The sequence below is a fragment of the Cicer arietinum genome, chromosome 6 (genome assembly GCF_000331145.2).
Source record: "Cicer arietinum cultivar CDC Frontier isolate Library 1 chromosome 6, Cicar.CDCFrontier_v2.0, whole genome shotgun sequence".
NCBI lineage: Eukaryota > Viridiplantae > Streptophyta > Magnoliopsida > Fabales > Fabaceae > Cicer > Cicer arietinum.
In genome coordinates this window covers 32172457-32194432 of record NC_021165.2, presented here as the reverse complement: position 1 = coordinate 32194432, position 21976 = coordinate 32172457, and the positions used below count along the sequence as shown (strand labels likewise).

The following is a 21976-nucleotide window of genomic DNA, read 5'->3' as shown; positions in this document are numbered from 1 at the left end:
TTTGGTTAATTATTATTGACGCACTACACGAAAAGATTAAATTTGTGAGGAACTTTTTGTCTTAGAAAATACATCAAATTTTCTCACAAAAATATATCTTAGAAGATATTGAAGTAACTGAAATATCACTAGAAAGGGGGTTGAATAAAGATATTGCGGTTTTAAAATTTTCTAGTGAGCTGATTAAAATTGTATCATCTACGAGAGGATGAACTACAAGTTATATGAAGATAAATATATGATACAGAAAAACTAAAGCATATAAAAAAGGACGCATACAAATTTATATTGGTTCACCCAAAACGGGTTACGTCATGTTCTTCACAAACTTTTGAGTTTTACTATAGTTCAAAATGACTTGTCCTTTTTCTCTGTGTTTGTTTTCCAGCTTCACTAGGCTTACACTATCTTTCTTTTTTATTTACACTTATTACCAAGTTTATATGAACTTGGAATATACATATTTAGTGAATAGTGGTGAGAGTATGATGATGAGATTATTCTCAAAGAGGTTATTCTCAAAGAGGTTATTCTCAAAGAAATAGTTACAAACTTTCTAAGAGGTTATTCTCAAAGAGATTATTCTCAAAGAGGTTATTCTCAAAGAGGTTATTCTCAAATTCTTTACAAAACTTTCTAAGAGGTTATTCTCAAAGAAATAGTTACAAACTATAGAAAGTGAAAAGAGATGATGAGATTTCTCTTCTTAGCTTTGAGTGTTTCTTTTTGTATGAGTAGTTGTTATGTTGAAAGATGAAGAGTTCTCTTCCTTTTATAGAAGTTATGAAGCTTCATCTATGAGGAAAAGTATTAGATGACCGTTGGAGACTTGATGAAATGTCCATGGTCATTAATCTAATTTACAAAAGTGTCATTCAGTTGTCCTTGTAATACATGTGCTTAGGAGGATCAGTTTGCAGTCCATCCTCGGATATGAGGTTTGATCTTTCCATAAGTTAGGACATGACTTGTACTTTTGACTTTTTTTTTTTCCAAGAGCTATAGTGTCTTGTTTTTCTTGTCAAGGACAATACTTTTTCGAACTATGCTACTTTTGAATATTTCCTATGTATGATGATGAATGGAACCAGAAGTTCATCTTTTCATTGTTTATCCTCTAGCGTGAATCCTCTTCTCATGAATTGTTTATCCTTTTACTTTAGTACATTTTGTCTTCAGATACAAATTCATATTCTTTTTATTTGTCTCTAGATTCATCTTTTAGGACATGTCAGATTGTGTCAAATATACTTCTTTTGATCAAGGTAATAAAGAACATGTTTTTTGACTTAGATACACCCAAGAGCACAGATTAGATAATAAGCATAATCATAATCTTTAAAATAACTTTGTTATCATTAAAACAATTGAGAGAGATTTTGTCTCAACAGAAATTTCTAAGGAACCTAGATTTTAAAATTTAATGAAATTCTTATGAATTTCAATTAATAGACTATGTGTTACAAAAAGTTTGTTAAAGAGTCTATCATTAACATTCTCCATCAGGTAGAATCTTTATCTGAAGGGCTGCTATGAAAATTGTAAGAACTTGAGTTCCGACACCTCCACAAACAAGAACTTGAAAGAAAAGGAAGATATTGTATATTTAACAAACAAACAAAACAAATGAGATAAATATCGCCAAGAAAAACACTAGTAATAATACAAACCACAAACTTATATTTTTCTTAAACGAATGTTTTAAAAAATCTTTTCAAGTGAGGAAGTGATAAACACATAGATTGATTAAAAATTTATTTAAAAAATGTTATGGCAAACTTAGATAGTTAAACCCGTTAGTAATAAATAAGAATAATATTAAAAAAAAGTAAAAATATTTAAGTACATCACTTGAATGATGTAAAACAAGATACACTTTATGTTGTACATTGATTATATCATCCTCTCAAATACAATTCTTATGAATCAAATAATAGTCTTGTAATACTTTCATGAAGTTCATGATGCTATGGTGTAATCTTTTGATATTACTTTAATTCTTTTATTATTAAGTCGATATAATACACTTTTATGTGAGTGATTTCTAGTTTGTCCACAATTATATAATTGTTGCTCTTTCAACAAAAACTCAAGTGTGCGCGAACATCAATAAATCACTATTAAAAAATGTACTTATTTAATAAGGTTTGTTGTCATTAAAATACAAATAAAAAAAATTTTGACCTCAACAATATTTTTGGTAACTATTTGAAAGATGTGTTACAAGATTTGTCCAACACTTGTGCAAAATATAGATGTACTAAATAGAACCCGATCGCAACTCAGATAGGACTTTGGTTGTGGCACGACCGAAACTCGATCGTTACTATGATATCACTCAAATGGTACTCGGTCAAGACTCAATCACAATTGGGACACATGTTGGACACAAATGGGATGTTTCCACTTGCAAATGATGTGATCATCTATGGAAGAAAACTTAAAAAGAGAAAACCCTAGTAGAGCTCAAGGTTTTCATCCCAAAATGTTGGGATCCTCTTACAACTTTAAAATAAATGAATAGTTTTATTTTATTTTTATTTTTTTTGTCTTAAAAGATATGGTCAATACCAACATAATTAATCACAACTGCGAGATTTTGAATGAGATTCCAATTTCGAATCTAGAACAAAACATTCAATATAACAGTATCAGTATTTTTCAGTTGAACTAGTATTTAAGAACAACTGGCAAAAATACAACTTTTATCAAAAGTTATCATGTGATATTTTATTTTTATTATCTTGTTTCAGTGAATAATAATATTCAAATTTTTAACATGGTTAATAACTTAAAATAAGTAAAACTATTGAAAGGATACCTATTTCAAAATATTTGATCCTGCAAATATAAGATTTTTTTTAGTCCTCATACAAGCATAAGATTTTTTTTAGTCCTCATACAAGTATACACTTTTTGCTTTTTTGGTCTTTAAGATTTTGTTCTTAATACCTTCCAAATTTATTCGTATATTAGAATTAATTTCTATAATATATGGAATATTTAATTTCTGTTCTTTTAGATAAGGACTAAAACAATATTTTCATAGAGTAAAAATAAATAATAATATATTTGTAAGGACGAAAAAAATATCAATGATAAAAAACAAAAAGAGAATATTTGTAGCAAATAAAAAAAAAATATTTGATTGTTTTTGGATTACCTTAAAAAAATTGTGGATAATTTATCCAACGTTCAATAAAAATGTGCTACATAAATCAATTTGTTAGTAGAGTAAACATGAGTTTGTAGATACCTACTATTTTTTATTAGATGATGAGTAAATTATCCACAATTTTTCAAAATCCACATAGACCTCACTAAAATATTTTTTCAGTGCTCAATTAAAAATAATATATTGTAAGGACTAAACCTATAATTTATAGGATTAATTATTTTGTAGGTCCTAAACTATTTGAGAATTTTTAAATAAATTCCTAAACTAAAAAAATTGTAATCAAAAATTGTAATCAAGTCCTTAAACTAATACATTTTGTAAATAAATATCTTTGTTACTTTGACATTAACCAACCTTAGTCAAACTGTAATGAAAGGACCTAACTACAAAAAATTAGTTCAGGAAACTAATTACAAATTAGTTCGAAATTCTTAAATAGTTTATACAACATAATTATTCTATAAATGAGAATGGGTAGTGAAAGAGAGAGACGTATCCTTAAAAAGGAGAAATATAGTATAGAGATATAGAGAGAGAGAGAATTAAAGGAGATCAGGACTAGTTCAACACCTTATGAAGCCTATAGTAAAATTATCTGATGGGATCTTTTCAGAGTTAATAAATAAATTATTAATATTTTATTTAAAATTTATCTTTCGAACTTTTTTCAATGCAAAATCATTTATCAAATTATTGTAGTTAATTTTGTTTAACAATTCTTTTTCGATCAATAATAAAACTAATTCATTTAATCTTTCTTGTGACATCGTTGATCTTAAATAAGATTTAATCCATTAATGTTTGAGTTGTCCTGATGTTTTAAAGAATGTTCAAGGTTAATGCAATTTTCTTTTAATTTTCAACGTACACTATCCGTTGTATCATTCTATGATTTTAATTAACTACAATTAACATAAATATCAATTCAAATAATGATTATGCCAAAAATTGGAAATTAAAAACTTTTGGGGGCTTTTTTTATTTAAGAAGGGTTAGAAAGTTTTTATAATATACTATTGGGCTTATGTGCAATATAAAAATTAAAATAAAAAAATATATATATATATATTTTTTAGAGAGGCCTAAAACAAGGTATAGAAAGTCGCACACATCTGCGAAGATTTGAGTTCAAATTCAAAATATAATATCCAACTTAATAATATTAACATTTGTTAGTGGTAGACAACGAAATAATATTTCTTATATATTACAATGTAAGCCCCTAAACTATTTGAGAATTTTTAAGTAGATTCTTATACTAAAATAATTGTAATTGAATTGTCAAACTAATATAATTGTTGTAATTAGGTCCTTGCATATATTTTTAGGTTTTTATACTTGAGGTATTAGGTCATAGTTAAGAGTTTAGTATGATAATTTTAAGATACTAAATGACCTCTAGTGTCACTTAGATTAATATCTCTTAGATTAATTAAACAAAAAAGATATTATCCCTTTTTAAATAAATAAAAAAAGATCTTTACATATAAGGTTCACTAATAGTTGACTAATGATAATATAACAGAAAAACTTAACTACAAAAATGTATATTAATTTAGATATATTAATTATTATTTTTTAGTTTAAAGACCTGCAGAATAACTAAACCTAATTTATATTATAAATTTATCTAAAGTTTTAAATAAACTATCTTATAGTTTATTTTTTATCAGTCAAAATCTACTTTTATTCGTCTCATCTTATTTATGAAAGGACCATACACGTAGTATCTATGATTTCTTCCACTCTAGACATTGTGTATCTTGACTGATAACTAAATTGCCTTTTCAGTAATACCATAGGTTAATTACAAGGGAAAATTGGGTGAATGCAAGAGTACAATATTTATCATTACATAAATCAATAATTTTGAATGATATGACATTCCATCAATAGAATTTTTGGCAAACTTATAATTTATTTAATTAACAAATAAAAACAAATGCCTTTTTATGAGTTCTTATAGTCAATCTCCTAGAAATTCTTCTTCTTCTTTATCATTATTAGGATTTCAAAATTTTGTTTTTAATACTTAAAAAATTATTATGTAAATAATTTTAGACCCTATTAAAACGTGGACATATATTTTTGAACGCTTATTTTTCCATTCATGTTTATCATATTATAAAAAATTCTTTGGAAAAATCAGTTTAAATTTTAATTTCTAGATCTATATTTTCGATATTTTTATGTTAAGTTTATGACATTTAAAAAATTCATATTTAATTCATCTCAAGTTCAAAAATTCTAAATTTAGTAAAAAAAAATTATAATTTTCAAAACATGCTTGCAAAAAATCATTCAAAAAATTTAAAATTAAAAGACAATTAAACATTTTTCATTTTAACAAAGACTAAAACTATTTCCACCAGAATTTTGTAACTAAATATAATTTTCTTTACATGGACTAAAAGCAAAGTTTTAAAATTTGATAAGAACTAGAAATTTATTGAACCATAATTTAACATTATTATTATTATATATGTCTTATAAATTCAGCTAGAAAACATATCAACCCTATAGCGCCTCTATTTCTTACTCAATCAATGAAAATGATGAATATGAAGAAGAGCATGGAGAGGCATATGAGCCTCTACTGGGGAAAAGATGCTATATTACTTTTCCCTAGTTGGCCTAACCACAATGTTGGTATGTATTTCTTATCTTGCTGGTTTGTGTTTTTCCTTGCAATGGTTGCTGAGATTTTGTCAAACAAACCAACCTTCAAGCAAGGGACAAATCACATCAAAGGAGGGTTGATTCAAGCTACCATATACTTCTTTCGCGTTAGTTTTCTTTACTTGATCATGCTTGCTGTTATGTCCTTCAATTTGGGAATCTTCATAGCTGCTGTTGTTGGTCATACCTTCGGTTTCTTCTTAGCCAAGTGTCATGATATTTATGTTGTCAACAAAGAAAAAAATAATGAGTCCTCCATATGAGGGTTGATAAGAGATTAAGTTTCATGTGGTCAAAGAATCATGTAATTGATCAAGCCAAAAATTAGATATCGGTGGACCAAGGAAAAAACTATTCATATTTTAAGTTTAAAATGTGAATTGTCTGACCTTAATGATGTCGATTTATTTGTGTTAATGACTTTGTGCTTCTTTATCGCATAGAATTCATGTCTATGCTAAGCCTTGTTGCATATATATTGTTTGAATAAGATTTCTTTTATATTATTGTATATGGCAGAATATACAATTGAAAAAGAAAAGGCTAACCTTGATGCTACATTTATTTAAACATAATACATACCGTCGAAAATTACTAAGCTTTCACTTTAACTCACTGAATCGTGAAACCTACAAGTAAAACACAACTCATGGATATTGTTGCACTTTCAACAACTGCTTCATTTTGGTCACTTTCTGCTATTTCCTATTATGCATACAACTCTCTTTTAATAAATATTACAAGTGTATAAAATAATAATATAAAACTGAACAAAATTATTCCTGGTAACATGTCTGAACTCTCCAAAAACCCAGGTAGTACAGTGATCTGGATGCCTCCATATGAAAATTGAATTATAGATAACTACATCCTTTGATTTTATAGTATGGCACATCTTTGAATCCCAAGAGATGAAAAAAGTCTACTACCGGTAGGCCAAAAGAGAGAGAACCAACCCCTTCGATGTTCATCAGGCGCAGCTTCATGTGAATCCTCTGAATTCGTTCCATCTGATGAGTCCCCCTGCACCTCACCATCTTTTGGGCTTTCATTTGGGACCTGATCTGCATCTTCATTCACTTTAACTTCTGCAATTTCTCCGGGCTTCTTGTCAAATAGGCCTTTAAATTGTTTCCGATCTTTCTTCTCAACTTCCTAAAAATGAAATGGTATTTGTGTAAGAATCAAGTTTTAGGGTATGTTTGATTAGTTTTTCAAAAACAGTTTTCTGTTCGAAAAAAACAGAAGAACCAACAAATTTTGTCCTTTCTTAACTTTTAAAAACAGAAAACTATTTTTAAAATAGTATAATCAAACAGGCCCTGAGTGTTTCCTTATGTGACGTCTCAAGCATACAGAAGAATAACTGATTGGTAATTTCAAGCACACCTGCTCTTTCTGCTTCAGTTTTGAAAGAGCTGCAGTTGCATCTGATTCAGTTGATTTATCGACTTTCATCATCTAAAATAGTACACAATTGACTTCAGAAATGGATGACATTATAGCTTATTTTCTAAAGAAAATTGAGTGTGAAGGCTTTTACCATTTTGAAATCACCCCTTGCTTCTTCAAAATCTCCAGCAGCCATGTAGGCCATTCCACGACGATAAAGACCCTTGACGTGTGCAGGATTTGCTTCTAGAACCTGAAAGATTAATTAAAGAACGTGTGGAGACAAGAAAACTTAGGATATGGAACTGTCAGAATCCAAATGTACAGAATATTTCCTTGTATACAATGGACTGAATCCCATAATTAGATATTTAATAGCTGTTTAATTTTGTATATTTGATAGGAATCATGGACCCATAATTATAGGAATAACAAATGGCAGCAGTTAGGAGTGTCCTTTTCTAGATTATTTTGTAATAATCTATTTAAGAGCACATGCTCCTCCTTACCTCTCTCATGGCACCGGAGCTCCAAAATCCTTATGACCATGGGTAACCCCATGGCCTACAATGCTAAAATGCACTGAAATTTCTTTCTTTAGCTGTAACCAATTGGTCCTCATATCCAGTTTTTAGTAAACAGCCTCTGAACATTTTATCCTTACATAGTCCTTGATTATTCTACTCTCTAGTCTAGATGTTTTTGGAATGTCCCCATAACCGTAACTAACTATAATCAAATCAGTTAGTAGACAATTACTTCAGTTAAAAGTTATTTCTACAGCATGAGCCTTAATATACCAAGCATTGATCATTGTAATTCTTCAAAATCAGAAATTCAGAATACAAAATTATATTCCCTCCATTCCGAAACTTTGTTTGTTTAACTGTTTTAATTTTGGTTCAAAATGTTGGGTGTTTTAAAAATCCAAGACATGTGACATATCTCTTTCATGTGTAACACAAATATAATTACCATCATTTTCTTTTTAAAAGATTATTTATGAGATATTTATAGATATTGTAAAGCATTAATGAATAGAAAAGGGGTATTTTGGTACCTATACACGTCAATTAAGTGATTCTTAAAAATATGGGCAAATACCTTGAATTCCAAAGTTCTAGAATGGAGTAATCCCTATTAGTTTTTACAGTAATTACCAAATTAGAGAACAAAGTAATTCCTTTTACGTGTTAGCCCTGTTAGATAATAGTTTATTGGGCTTATGCTATTGAGCTTTTTATATTTCTAAGTTGGTCGAGTATTCCTTTTATGCTTTGCTTTATTGTCCTCTTTGTAACCTTTATATTCACAACTTTTGTCATATTGATTGGAACCTTAGCCTCCTTTTGTTCTTCCTTTTTTTCTCTTTATTGAATTCATAATGTTAACAAGCCCTTATCAAATATCTCAATGAGGAATAGTAATGAAATCTAGAAAACCAGATTGTGCACGATTAAATCATCGATAAAATAAAAACTTTTTAATCATAGATAAAATAAAAAACTTGCATCGCCAATGAAAAATCTACAAATTTGAAGTAGAAAAACCAATTATTTCTATATGTTATTCTATTTATTAACTTTATTCCAATGAAATAAATAAAGGCTAGGTGATAGCTGAGGCCATCAAATCAAGCATACCTTATTGCAAGTCTCAATGGACTTTCTACATTCTCCCAGCTTTAGATAGCATGCAGCAACATTCAGGTGTAGCAAATTCTTCAATCATGAAAGAGGGAGAGAGAGAGAAATTTAGTATGGACTGAAGTCAATCTACCAGTCATAAGTTAATGTAAATATGCTTCCCCTGTCAAGAATATTATTCAAATATATATTGGGTAAGACACATCAGATCACTTACGCGTGTATTTGCAAAAACTTTTCCTTCCTCGTCATCTTGTGGATTAACATGATTAAATTCTCGAAGAACCTGTTGCCAACTACCACATAATGTTAATAAGATCGATGTTACAGCGAGAGGTTCATGGCCAAAAACAAAAATCCAAGTGATCATCATGGAATGTACAACAAAACTCCAATCCATGTATAAATTCAATCCTTCCAATAAACACTTATATAAACTAATTTGGCCATAGCTATAGTCTATGTTGGATCTAAACACCCCCTCATGCTAAAGATTGGAATTCTGAAGCATATGAACAAATATGGGGGACCCAATACCCTCACGTTCAGGATTGGACATTTCAAGTGTCGACAAATACCGGTGTCCAAATAACATTATTAAGGATAGGCTCTAGTACAATAGCCAAACTCAATCCTAAAAGTTAGCTCTGTAGGTGAGGATTGCTCAAGGCCTTATACAGACTAATTGGATTATATATCTAGTCTCTGTGGGATTTAAACAGATAGTTTCTATCATGATGCAGAAACATCTAGAACTGCTCCATCTAAAAAATTCTGAAACCTCTGCAATAAAAATATGAACACATGCCCAAGAAAGAATGATGAATACCTTTTCATATTTTGCCTTTGCAAGCTCATATTTTCCCTCTTTGAATAACCTGTTACCCTGAAAAGAAATACAGCATGAGAATTCTGATAGCCAATTGAAACTGGTGTGTAATTTGTATTTATTATAATTAAACACTAAAAGAAAGGGACTACTACGAAGTCAAAAAATTATTTCATTGCTTGATCAGAAAGGTGATATCTCTCCATTAGAGTTAATATGCTATTTGTACACAATTCAAAGCTTATTTTCAACAGGAATAGCATATTAGTTCCTTGTCCCATATTGTGCTCAAAACACACATAAGCCAATCTGTCTTGTACCACCAAAAGACCAGTAATAGCAAGCTGAAGACCAAACATATGTAGAAAATTGTGCAGGTTCATTTGCATACCGTGTTTCTGATATTTTCAGCTTCGTTCATTATACTTTGGAAGTTCAATCCTGTCCAGTCCTGTAATAGGGATTAAGTCCACAATGCATCAGGCACATGAATGAGTTCACAAAACATGTATAATAGAAGCCGAAAGGGATTGGGAGTTATCAAGTTGTTTAAGCTAATTATTGTTTGCAGTAGAAAATATGAAATCCCACATTAATTACCTGCTGTTTCATATACTTTACAGGGATCAAAATCATAGAACAATTGTACTTCATCTAAACTTGAAATCTATCTCATAAGAGAATATTTTTAAGGAATCCTAACTCAACAAAAAAAAAACAAAATAATTTAAAAACCAATGCAAACATAACATTTCAACATTCTAATGTCGGCCAAACTTTTGCTATTGTCAGTACTTCACTAAACGTTCAATACCACAGCATTGTTATTGGTCCAATAATTGCCACATAATTTTGCATCTACTATCGTAAACAACTACAATTTAACTAAAATATTTTTTCGAATTACCTTTGGCATTTCAAAAGATAGAAGCTCAATTTCCCATTGAATATGAGCACCCTCAGGGACCTTTGAAGGCCTGATAAAAAAGGAAGCATGGCAATAATATCATGAAGCATCATAGAACAGAATGACAGTGAATTTTGACATAAAGAACATATTCAATTAGGGATTGCTAGCACTAAAATGGTTTAAGAAACCAATATTTTCATCACCAACCTTAGAAAGTTATCATAAGCATAGTCTGGCGGACATGTGACAAGAGCCATCTCTCCTGGTAGCATCAGACGAACACACATTTCAAATCCTTGTGGTACCTGAACAGAAAAATAAAAATGAGATTCCGGTGCAAATGTTCATGTATTTGCAGGAAGAGCTTGAAAATGAAAGGGCATACATTTTAAATAAACAATTACACATGGAATTTTTAGATGCAAAACCTTTAATAAAATAAACAATAACATTAAACAATGGAACTTCAGTTTATTTATGCTTAAATTGTAAACTCACAAGCCCTTCTCCAGAACAGAATTCCAATGGTTGACCATCGTTGTCAACTCTTGTGTCATAGAACACCGCCTTTTCTTCATTTAGAACAGTGCCCTTGTAATGAACACGAAGTAGACTGTCATGAAGAGGGCAATCCATTGGAAAATCACCTATTTATTACAAAAAAAATACATCATAAAAAAACGTTGAACATAAATAAACAACTGGTACTTAAACTTCGTAAATGTAAGCATAATATTTAAATTGGCATTTTACAAAAACAAAAAGAATGAAAACTTTGAAGAAGAAAAAGGTAAAAACTGATTTTGTATAACTAAAGCATCTAGACCATGGTTATCAAATCGAGATTCACAGTGAATACTGAATAGGAAGACCTACCTTCCAAATCGTAAATCGAATCTTATTATAAATTGTAAGATACATATGTCATTATCAATAAAAAAATGATATTTTTAAGTAAAAACAAGTGACACAGCATAATTATTAAGCTAGTATCTCATCTAGTAACCTCAAAGTAATTCAAGATGCAAATCATAAATCAAACGACAAAAAAAACAATGGCTATAAAAAACTGACAAAAAAAGTGGCTGGCTACACTACGTTTATGTCATGATTCATTAGAACAAATGGCGATTCATCATAGTGAATGGAATTCATCATAATGAATCAGGAGTCAAAATTAGATTCATATTGATTGAATGTATAATTCATGCATGAGCCAGGCATTTCCCACAACATTAGTTTCAATTTCTTTCTTTTTATTTTTCTTTTGCTAAAGAGAAATCATAAAGGCTCCCATAATCTATACACTCCTTGTAAGTTGTAAGAATGGTACAGGGTTCTAGTAAATAACTATATTCTTAATATTTATCAGAAAAAAAAATTAAAAAAAAAATGAACTCTATATTCTTAATCCACACCTTTGCCATCACGAATACGGCGTTTTATCAAGCGCCCATCTCCAAGCACGTCCCTCACCTGTTGATATATTACCAGCAAGCAATTTCACATGCTCAACATCTTGGTTGAAGAAAATAATTAAAAATACAAAAAGCACATGTTCCAGACACCACTAAATATGACAATGAAGAGAGAAATTAAAGTACAAAAATTGATATGTCTGTAAAAAGAAAATCCACACTTAATGTACAAAAAGCTTAAAATAACATAACCATAAATGTAGTGACTTGGCTGATTTTCATAGTGCTTTCAAAGTTTATTAAAAACAAAGTATATGAAGAAAAATTAACTCTGGACAAGTAAAACAGTGCTTTATTGACCTCAGCCATGGTAGTCAAAATGCTATCCAACACTTAGGATCATACGATTTTGTGATGTTTTAAGCGAGTTCCTGCAGGCCAAAGATCGCAAATGAATGGACAGGGCAGGATAGCCACGCAAAGCTGTGGAAACACAGAATTGCGCAAGTAGGACGAATCGCAGCATCTATGGTCTATTTGGTTTGTCAGTAATCTTTATCAAGGTCTAGAAAATCTGTGTTCGGTCTCTCAATTATATCTTTTTGGGTTACTCTTAGTTCCAAAAAAGGATATTGTTATTATTCTCCTACAATGAGAATGTATCTAATCTCAATTGATGTTAACTTCTGAGTCTTTACCTTTCTTCAGATCTTCTTCCATGCCTAGGTCTATCCCGATCACTTTACCTCTTCCTCTTGTCTCAGCTAAGTACATTCCACCTGTGATACCCTAAGTTCAAGACAATCTTACCCATACTGGTCCTTTGCAAGTCTATCATCATCGACCATCTCCACGTCCTCAACCTCTGAAACTTAAGCCTCCTATTGCACTCCAAAAAGGAATATGATTCACCTGTAAGACTACGGGTGGAGCTCTTTCTCATCTTGAGTGGTGGTTTGTGTCTTTGGTATCTGTTCTTAAATCTGCAAATAAAGCTCTTTTTCAGCTTCAGTGGTGATAGACTATGGTTGAAGAAATGTGTGCACCTCATAGAAGTGGAACTTGGGACCTTGTTCCCCTTCCTCCAAGGAAATCAATTGTTGGAGGTCAGTGGATCTATACAGATAAAGTTGTCAGTTGTTGTTGAAGTTGTGGGATTTTAATGAAAAGGAGAAGAGAAAATAATAAGGGTTTGAATATTATTGATAATAACTTTATACTGACTTGATTACATAAGACTCAATACTAATCTCTATTTTTAGAGAAACATAGACTCATTTCTAAATCAGGAACAAATCATAATAATAACGAGAGATATTTTAAGATATATCTATGACTATAAATTGATCCTAATATAATATAAAATATATTATAAGATATTTTCTAAGATACTAACACTCTCTGTCAAGCTAAAACTTAGTTTGTTACAAGAAAACAATGTTTTACTCAGCAAAATAATAAAAAAAGATGGAAAGGCAACTCACGGATGCAAGTCGGAGTGAATTGCTATAAATACAGCCTAGCCAGATAGCCGGAATGATCATCAGCCTGAGAGAAATTCATGGCAAGCAATTGAACAAAGCAAGGTCCGTTCTTCTAAAAACTGCATTTGCAAGCTTCAAACCAATAATATCGGAGACTCAAAATATCTAAACTTGAATCTACTTCAAGGAAAGAGAGACGTGCTTCAGGGAGAGAAAGGAAAGACCAGTACATCTGGGGGCAAAGATGGGGCCAGTGCATCTGGGACAAATTGCCAAGCTAAAGTGCGAGTCATGCAAATGAAAGACACTGTCGGAATGACCATCAATGGAAAAAGAAGTCATCACAAATATGATTCATCTATGGAAAAAGAGACACCACCGGAATGATTGCCGATGAACATAGAAGCCACTGTTATAATCTTTTAGTAAGAACTCAATTGCATGACAAACACCGAAGAAGAAGCATATCGACTCTAACGAAACGAAGCTATGATCAATCAACGAAGTGAGAAAATGCATTCAAAACAGAAGATAATGGTTGTTTGAACAAGAACGCATATTTTCGTTGATCAAAATTGGAAAGTAAGGGCAGATCAGGAATCGTGAGGCCGAGGCGAGTTCAATAAAAACGGACGCGTCTAAAACGGTTGTCGGTCGCGCCGTCACACGCGTGAAGAGAGGCGGCGCGTGTGGGTGTGTGTGATGGCTTTCGGAGACGCTGGAAGAGGCAAAGCTGATGGAGTGGTCATTTGCTGGAAAAGTCACCGGAAACAGTGGCGATGACGACGACAGTAGTGAACTGAACGGAAAACAAGTGAAACTGGTGTTGGAATGTGTCACGACAGTGGTTTAAAAAAGGAATGATCACGTTGGAAAAGAAAAACTATAATTATATTCCCTAACTGTTGAGAACTCGGAAGCAGAACAACGGAGAAATTGTTCAAGGAGGATCGAAATAGGCTCTAGATACCATGTTGAAGTTGTGGGATTTTAGAGAAAAGAAGGAGAGTAAATAATAAGGGTTTGACTATAATTGATAATAACTATATGCTGACTTGATTACAAAAGACTCAATACTAATCTCTATTTATAGAGAAACGTAGACTCAATCCTAAATCAGGAACAAATCATAATAATAATGAGAGATATTCTAAGATATCTCTATAAATATAAAATGATCATAGGAAATAACTCAAGATACTCTAACATAATATAAAATATATTATAAGATATTTTCTAATATTCTAACAGTTGTGTCTAAGAGTCAAGTTGATCGGAACTTTGGTCCAATCCAGAAAAAACATCGCATCCCTCAACTCATCTAATAGCTCATCAATGATGAAAAATGTGAAGTTATTAGGAACTTCAAGATTGTTTAGGGCCACGTAGTATAACCTGTACATAAAACCACCAACCACATAGTCTATTTTCTTTTGCCCCGACGGGGGGTGCTCCTATGCTAGCTACATGGAAACACGTGAGTAAGGGGAGGAGGAGGGACGTGAGTTGTAAAACGATGCCTGCGATACAAGGAAAAGAGTGTAGGAAGGAAGGGTTACTGTTAGAAACAGTGATATAGGAAGGAAAGGTAGGGAAAAGAACATCCGGTGGTGAGTGAGCTTTTTAAGGCCTTTGCACTAGGAGGTTAGCATACCTAGATGGTCTGCAGTATTCTATCCTTAGTTTTCTAGTTTTAGAAGTAATTCATATCTCTATCATTTTGTCTTTTCCTATTTTTGTGTATTAAAATGCCTCATAACTTGGGTAACTTTTATAGATTAAAAGGTATTTTATCTTTCAATAAATACTAATACTTGATTGTTAGTATTAGTATTTTATCTTTCATCATATTATATCTTACAATATATATATATGACACAACAGTAAACAAGTTCATTAGTGAGGAAGAATGGAAGATCACACTCACTTGAATAAAGTGAACAATCTCCACTTCAAACTGGACTTCAGAATCTTCTATAACAGGCATCAGAGGAGACTCAGTTAAATACTGACTTGTAACATATATAACAGCTTTCTCTTCCCGAACCATTGTTCCGATCCCCATTTCAAGACCTTTAGGTACCTGAGTTTATCAACAGGTTAATCACCAAATGCAAGGGGCAAAAAGCAATTCAATATTAAAGCATTTTTTAAGATATTGCCAACACAACAATGCCCCAGAAATAAATAGCTTTCTTGTCATTTTTATTTATTTTGGGGGAGCTACTTCGCATGCTGGAATCAGGAAATAAAGAGTATGGGCACCAGGACAACCATATTAGGGGGCATTTGTTTCGGAGTTGCAGAATTTATTCCTCGGAATAAAATGATGGAGTTAAATATTCCTATGTTTGTTATATAGTAATAAAAATTTATTGTAAATAATTTATATATATTTATATTTATTTTATTTAGCCCATCGATGAGGCCCAGTACGTTTAGACTATTTAAATGAATTAGTGCATGTACTATCATGATTATTGAAATATTATCCAGATATATTTTCTACAAAATTTATTCCCATGATTTAATTATACCCGGGTGTTTTTTTTACATGATGGGAGGATTTCTATTTGAACATGATGATGGCAAGAAACTTTTATTCTCAAGCAAATGAGTCGATTGTTATGTTGAAATACTATCTTACCCAGTTACTCCACTAACCAACCCCATAACATAAAACCACTTTTATGTATTTTTTGACCGGAACATAACTTCAAAATCAAAGTATTTTTTTTTCAAAATTAAAATAATAAATAAAAAATAATTCTAAACCCATAAATAATTCCTAAGATTTTAATTTAGTATCCAAACACTTTTCTTAACCTTTCTTTGGAAAAGGATTCCCATAATCATATTCTTAGGAAAGTTAATCCCGAGAATAAATTTTAAAACCATGAAACAAACACAGCCTTAGATCATAGCTGAAATACGTGGCAGACTAAGAGTGGCCAGCTAACAATCGGTGCAAGTTATTCCACTATTATATTATATCATTATAAAAACAAACAAGTAGTTAAGTGGTTTTACTACCTCTGATTTTCCAAAGGTAAAGAAGTATGGCTCTCCTTCTGTGTGTGACATGAGCAATTTCCCAGCAACTGTCTTCGCTGAAATCCTAGAAATGACCACACAAAAATCATTGGAAACTTCCATCAAAACGTTTTACTGCCTTACATGAACAAGGTGGTAACAAAGATTTGTTTTTACCAAGCCTTCACTTCATAAGGTTCTCTTGGAGATTCCCAACCCTGCCCTTCACGTACAACCTACACTAATAGAAAGTTTACTGGTGAAAAATTTACTTTCTGCAAAATGGGATGTCATTCCTGATTGAATCCTCCTTTCCAGTTATGACTTGTTGAGCGCAAGATATAAACACGAAAGCACATGTAAAAATATATAAAGTGACATCAAATTTTGCCAAATTTTTTAGCCACACTTTGACACAAATCCATATTTCCCTGGCAATTTTCCTGTGAATATCTACAAGATTATCAATCAATACTTACACTTCAAAATATTGAACTCTCAAGATATGAAACGGGAAAAATAAATTTTCTTTCAAAACAATTTCATAATTAAAGGATCAGGTCGGGGGACTGGGTAGCTCAAATGGTTTGAGCTAAGAGTTGAACAAGTTAAATGATCAAGGTTCAAACCCTGGTGAAGGTGAAGGAGAAAATACAAACATAAACAACTAATATACTAACTATTGTTTATCCACAAAAAATGCACTCAGGCTTCCTAGATGAAGCAATGATAAAAAAAATGCATATACAAAACACAACTCTTTTCCTTTTTTTTCTTTTGCTCTGACACTCACATTTCCCATTTTAAGAGCCGTCCAAGATAATGGGAACACAAACACTATAAATTTATTAACCATGCAGCAATACATTCTAGACACTTGTACCTTTTTTATCACTTCCAAATCATCAGTGATAACCTGGAAATATAAACAAAAACAGGAAATGATTAAAACGCAATCAATAATGGTAAGCTAGTATGTACCAAGAGTATAGTAAAACCCAAAATTCATCAGGATAAAACAGAGAGAGAACATAAACAAAAAGAATAAAACATGAAACTCAAAGATTAAATCCTTACCTTGGCCTTGAAAAACTCTATCAGCTCAATTTCAAAATGGAGTTCATCATCCTTAGGAAAACCATCAGGAGCAGAAATAGGACAATCATCCTCACCATAATGCAACTGAGGCTTCATCTTGAACTGAAATTAATAGAAAAAGCATTTCAGTATAAATATTCATTCTCCTTTAGAGTATAAAATGAAATCAAATAAAATCACAAACAGGATAAGATGTTCACCTAACAGAAAGAGAAAATGAGGAAAATGAAAAGACATTAGATTAAAATTGTCCTAATACCCAACTAAAGATCCACCAAAGTCATACCCCAAAAGAAACCACTGACATATCCCATCATAAAGTAGTATTTGACTTTCATTTTTCCCCTGTTATCTATGAGTATTGATCACTCAAATTATCAATGTTTTAGAAAATAAAATACATTCCAAACATGATCTTTCAAATCCTTAAGAGAAAGCATAGATAGAAGTGGCCAAATAAGACAAGGACACAAAAACCTAAGGGCGTGTTTGGTTACCAAAAATGCTTTTGTTTATATTTCCTGTGTTAAAACGTAGAAAAATATTACCTTATTTTGTTTTGTATTCTGTTTTCAAATATTTATACAGAAATTACTGGTATTTTCACTATTTCCTATAAAATATTTACAAAAAACACAACAAATGAAAACAAAAATGACATTTATATAATAATTATTACTGAAAAATAAGAAATGGAAGAAGAAAATGTTTCCTTATACCAAACAGACCCTAAAATGTTCAGGAAAATTATCAATATATTATCGAAGTGGAAGTATCAGGTAAAAATCAATTTTCCTGCTCTTTTGTTATTAATTTATTATAATAGTAAAGCAGATAGATGATGGTAATGATAATAATAGCAGTTTCATTGTTAATTGATAATTCATCACATATAGAGCAAGAATCTGTTAAATCTATAAATGAATTAAGTAATATTGTCTCTGATGTAGTATTCATCCAAATTATGGCCTTCAGTTCAAAATCATCATAAATAAAGACCAATGCGTTAGAATAGTATGTTGCCATTGGTCTATAATTCAAAATCATAGTAAATAAAGACCAAAGAAGATTCTATATATAAAGACAAGATGACTTCAGCATAGTCACCGGCAAAAATTAATAGATAAGAAAGAAAGAAAGAAAAAATTATATATAATGTTACCATTGCCACTTCACCCTTCAACATTGTTGTAATTCCTTCAAGCAAGCCCAATAGCATTTTGCTTTTACCCAATACATGTCTTATGGGAATGCCCTTTCCTGTGGTAATGACATAAACGATTGTGTAGCCCATCAATTATGTCTAACGCAGAAGACAATAAAACAGCATGAATACCATCGTTACTTAAAACCTAATTACTAAATCTGTAGTTCCAAATTCCAACATTTTCTAGAGTAGGGTGTTTTCTATGAAATTAGAAAGTAATGTCTCAAAAGAAGGAACTCAGGTCAAGCTTTTGTAATCCCTAAGAGGGCTTTTGTTTCAGATAATTTTTTCCAAAAACACTAACTAGGAATGTTATGTTATTCTCAGGTAAATTTAGGAAGACATTTAATTGTATTTAATATTTTTTTTAAATTGTTGAAATTTCTTTAGTTCATACAAAAACCAAAGACTCAAAAATGGAAGAAAGAATGTGGTATAAAGAAGTTATGGTTTTCTGGGTTTTTAAACAAAACTTACATTCCCGAGGGAAAGTAAGACACTCACTCTTTGTCATGGGAATAAAAAGCATGCAAAACAAGAGAATGTTCCGTTCATAGGTAGCAATCTTTGTAGCACCGACACTTCTAATCGAAGGTGTGTCTCAGTGTCCGATACAGACACAACACCGACATTTTGACTACATTCAATTAATTCATTTTTTCAAATTATTACTAGTGTCGATGTCCAGTGTCGTGTCTAGTGTTCGTGTCAATATTTGTACTTTATAGGTAGCAATATTGCATAGAAATATTTTTCTCAAAGATTGCACGACACACGAGAATTTTGTGTTCCCAAATCTTTCCATGGAATAATTTTACAAACATGAAACTAAACACACTCTGGAAGTTGACATCAGACTAAAAGGAAGTACTTCATCCATTCCAGTTCTCAAATACAAATAAAATAAGCAATAACAAAAATCAAATGATAAAAAACAGTCACTTTTAAGAAGAAACTGCAAGACAATTAACAGAACTACCTATCATCATTATGATGGGTACCTATCACATTCATTCAATTAAAAGACACAAAAAAGGGCTCTCGTGCAGGTTAAAATCACCTCACCTCCATGTTCTGATCGGGTAGATTCTACAACTACTCCATCCAAAGTTCGAATTGTGGAATGATAGATAACCTGAGACATGATATTATATTACATTGAATATATTTCTATGAACATCAATCACTATATAATACATTGAACATTAACATATTCAGAAATGATATTTTGGCACATAATTTTGACAACAATTTGGATAGTTAACACTGTTCAAATATGTGGTTAATTACATGCGGTTGATGGTTAATGAATATAACAAAATATCGCAACTCATTATAAATCCACTGAATGTAATTAACCACGATTTTGAATCTCTCTAAACACGGTAATCATGTGCTCAGATATACATGATATATTCACTAACCATCTAAATTGTGTTCAAATATACATGATTTTCAAGAATTCAAATTTAAATGATATCTATTTACCATAATTTGTGTTAAAATATCCACCTGAAAAATGTGGTTATGACATTAAAAATTGTGGTTAATAGTGCTCTATTGATAGTTAATGAATTGTGACACCTTGTTATATCCATCAATCATCCACTGAAGGTTAACCACGTATTTCAACTACACTAATCATCCAAATTGTTCTAAAAAAGTATTGTGTCATTTTATGTCAAAATAACACAGCTCTAACACTTATTGAGTGCATTACCAACCATTCTAGCTTGCCTATATATATTGCAAAAATGTTAATCTTAATCCAGTGTTGTCAATCACAGATTGCGGAAAATGGCGATTTGTTCAAATTCCACTATGCTATAGTGCCGCTATAGCGACTATTTAACAATATTTTGCACTAAATAGCGTACCGCATAACAGTAGCGATCCGTTCAAATTCTGCTGTTATAACGCTATAGCGCCGCTACTTTACAACATTGTCTTATTCACAACCTAGAAAGAACAGAAACAAACCTGGTCACCATCTGAAGGTCCAGAATCACCTCCACCAGGCCTCATCAAAGCTTTCATCAAACTCCCAGGCACAATTTTCTTCTTCCTTAATTTTCCAAATAAACAATATTCAAAAAACAATCACTAAAGCCAAAAAAACCAAAATAATCTATCTATACTTATAATCAATTTCACTCATTTTATTTAAAATAAAAATTACACACAAAAATTTCACTCATTAACCCAATAATAATAATAATTAAAAACTACCTCTTCTCATCCTCAGAAGGTGGCTTCTTCTTCTGTGAAGCAAAATCCTGTTCAGCAACTTCATTTACAGCATCCATAACAACCACTAACAATAAACCAAAGCCACTGAATTTTCAGCACAGCGTATTAGTTCCCAAAACCTATATAACTACAAAAAATAGAGTCACAATTGATGATTCAATTTTGGTTAGTTAGAAGGTTGGTGAACGAACAAAACTAAATGAGTTTTTTTTTGGAAGTTTCTAGAAAATGGTTATTAAATTGGTGAATGAAATTTGAAGGGTAAAATAAGAGAAAGGTGAATTTTGATAATCACCTGATTTAAGGAGGAACCGGTGTGGATCGCACCAACTCGTTGACTGTGTGTTCAGTGTTCGATCTTGGAGTCGGGGAACCCACCAGCTTGTGAGAAAATCGATGAACCAAAATTATGCTATTAAATATTAATTAAATATGTCAAGCGTCCATTTTTAATTCTTACCTTTCAAACAAAATTTTGTTAATAGAATATAGTTTTAATATTGAACTTAATAATATCTATACTTTGTTAATACTAGATAGTTAGAATTCAAATTTGAATGCAACATGTCACAAAATTTTAGTTATTAATTTATTAATAATATTTTTAGTTATTTATTGTTAAAAAAGTTTTAATTTCTATAAAACTTTAAAAATTTCACTTTTAATCTTATAAAAAAAATTGTGATTTTTAGTCTCTAAAGAATTTTGCCGCAAGAAAAAGGTTTTTTAGTACTTCAATTTTTAATTTTTAGATGATTTTTTACAAACACGTTTAAATCATTATAAAATATTTTTTTTTGAAATTTTATAAATTAAATATAAATTTTTAAATGTCATATAAATTTTTTAAAT

The 21976-nt window shown here is 31.0% G+C and overlaps 2 protein-coding genes across 5 annotated transcripts; one reads left to right on the top strand and one right to left on the bottom strand.

Annotated features, from left to right (window-relative positions):
* The first annotated feature begins 5730 nt into the window (after positions 1-5730).
* On the top strand, positions 5731-6120 carry LOC101500719 (copper transporter 1-like). The gene has a single exon (XM_004513229.2). It carries the CDS (start codon positions 5731-5733, stop codon positions 6118-6120), a length of 390 nt encoding a protein of 129 aa, XP_004513286.2.
* A 265-nt stretch (positions 6121-6385) lies between these two features.
* On the bottom strand, positions 6386-21573 carry LOC101498241 (peptidyl-prolyl cis-trans isomerase PASTICCINO1). 4 transcript variants are annotated; one of them, XM_004513224.4, is made up of 21 exons: positions 21420-21573; positions 21104-21251; positions 20855-20939; positions 19940-20009; positions 18830-18927; positions 17647-17769; positions 17453-17485; positions 16747-16805; positions 16570-16654; positions 15464-15619; positions 12053-12110; positions 11133-11281; positions 10842-10939; positions 10632-10701; positions 10116-10175; positions 9725-9781; positions 9113-9181; positions 8893-8970; positions 7401-7502; positions 7247-7318; positions 6386-7012 (listed from the first exon to the last, which is right to left on the bottom strand). In XM_004513224.4, the coding sequence occupies exons 2-21, from the start codon at positions 21178-21180 to the stop codon at positions 6737-6739; spliced, it is 1875 nt and encodes a 624-aa protein (XP_004513281.1). In that variant the 5' UTR covers positions 21181-21251; positions 21420-21573; the 3' UTR covers positions 6386-6736. The 4 variants fall into 4 exon arrangements, with proteins under 4 accessions (XP_004513281.1, XP_012574871.1, XP_012574870.1 ...); XM_012719417.3 differs by having other exon boundaries at positions 21104-21188; positions 21420-21570; XM_012719416.3 differs by having other exon boundaries at positions 21104-21208; positions 21420-21560.
* Between the last annotated feature and the right edge of the window lie 403 nt (positions 21574-21976).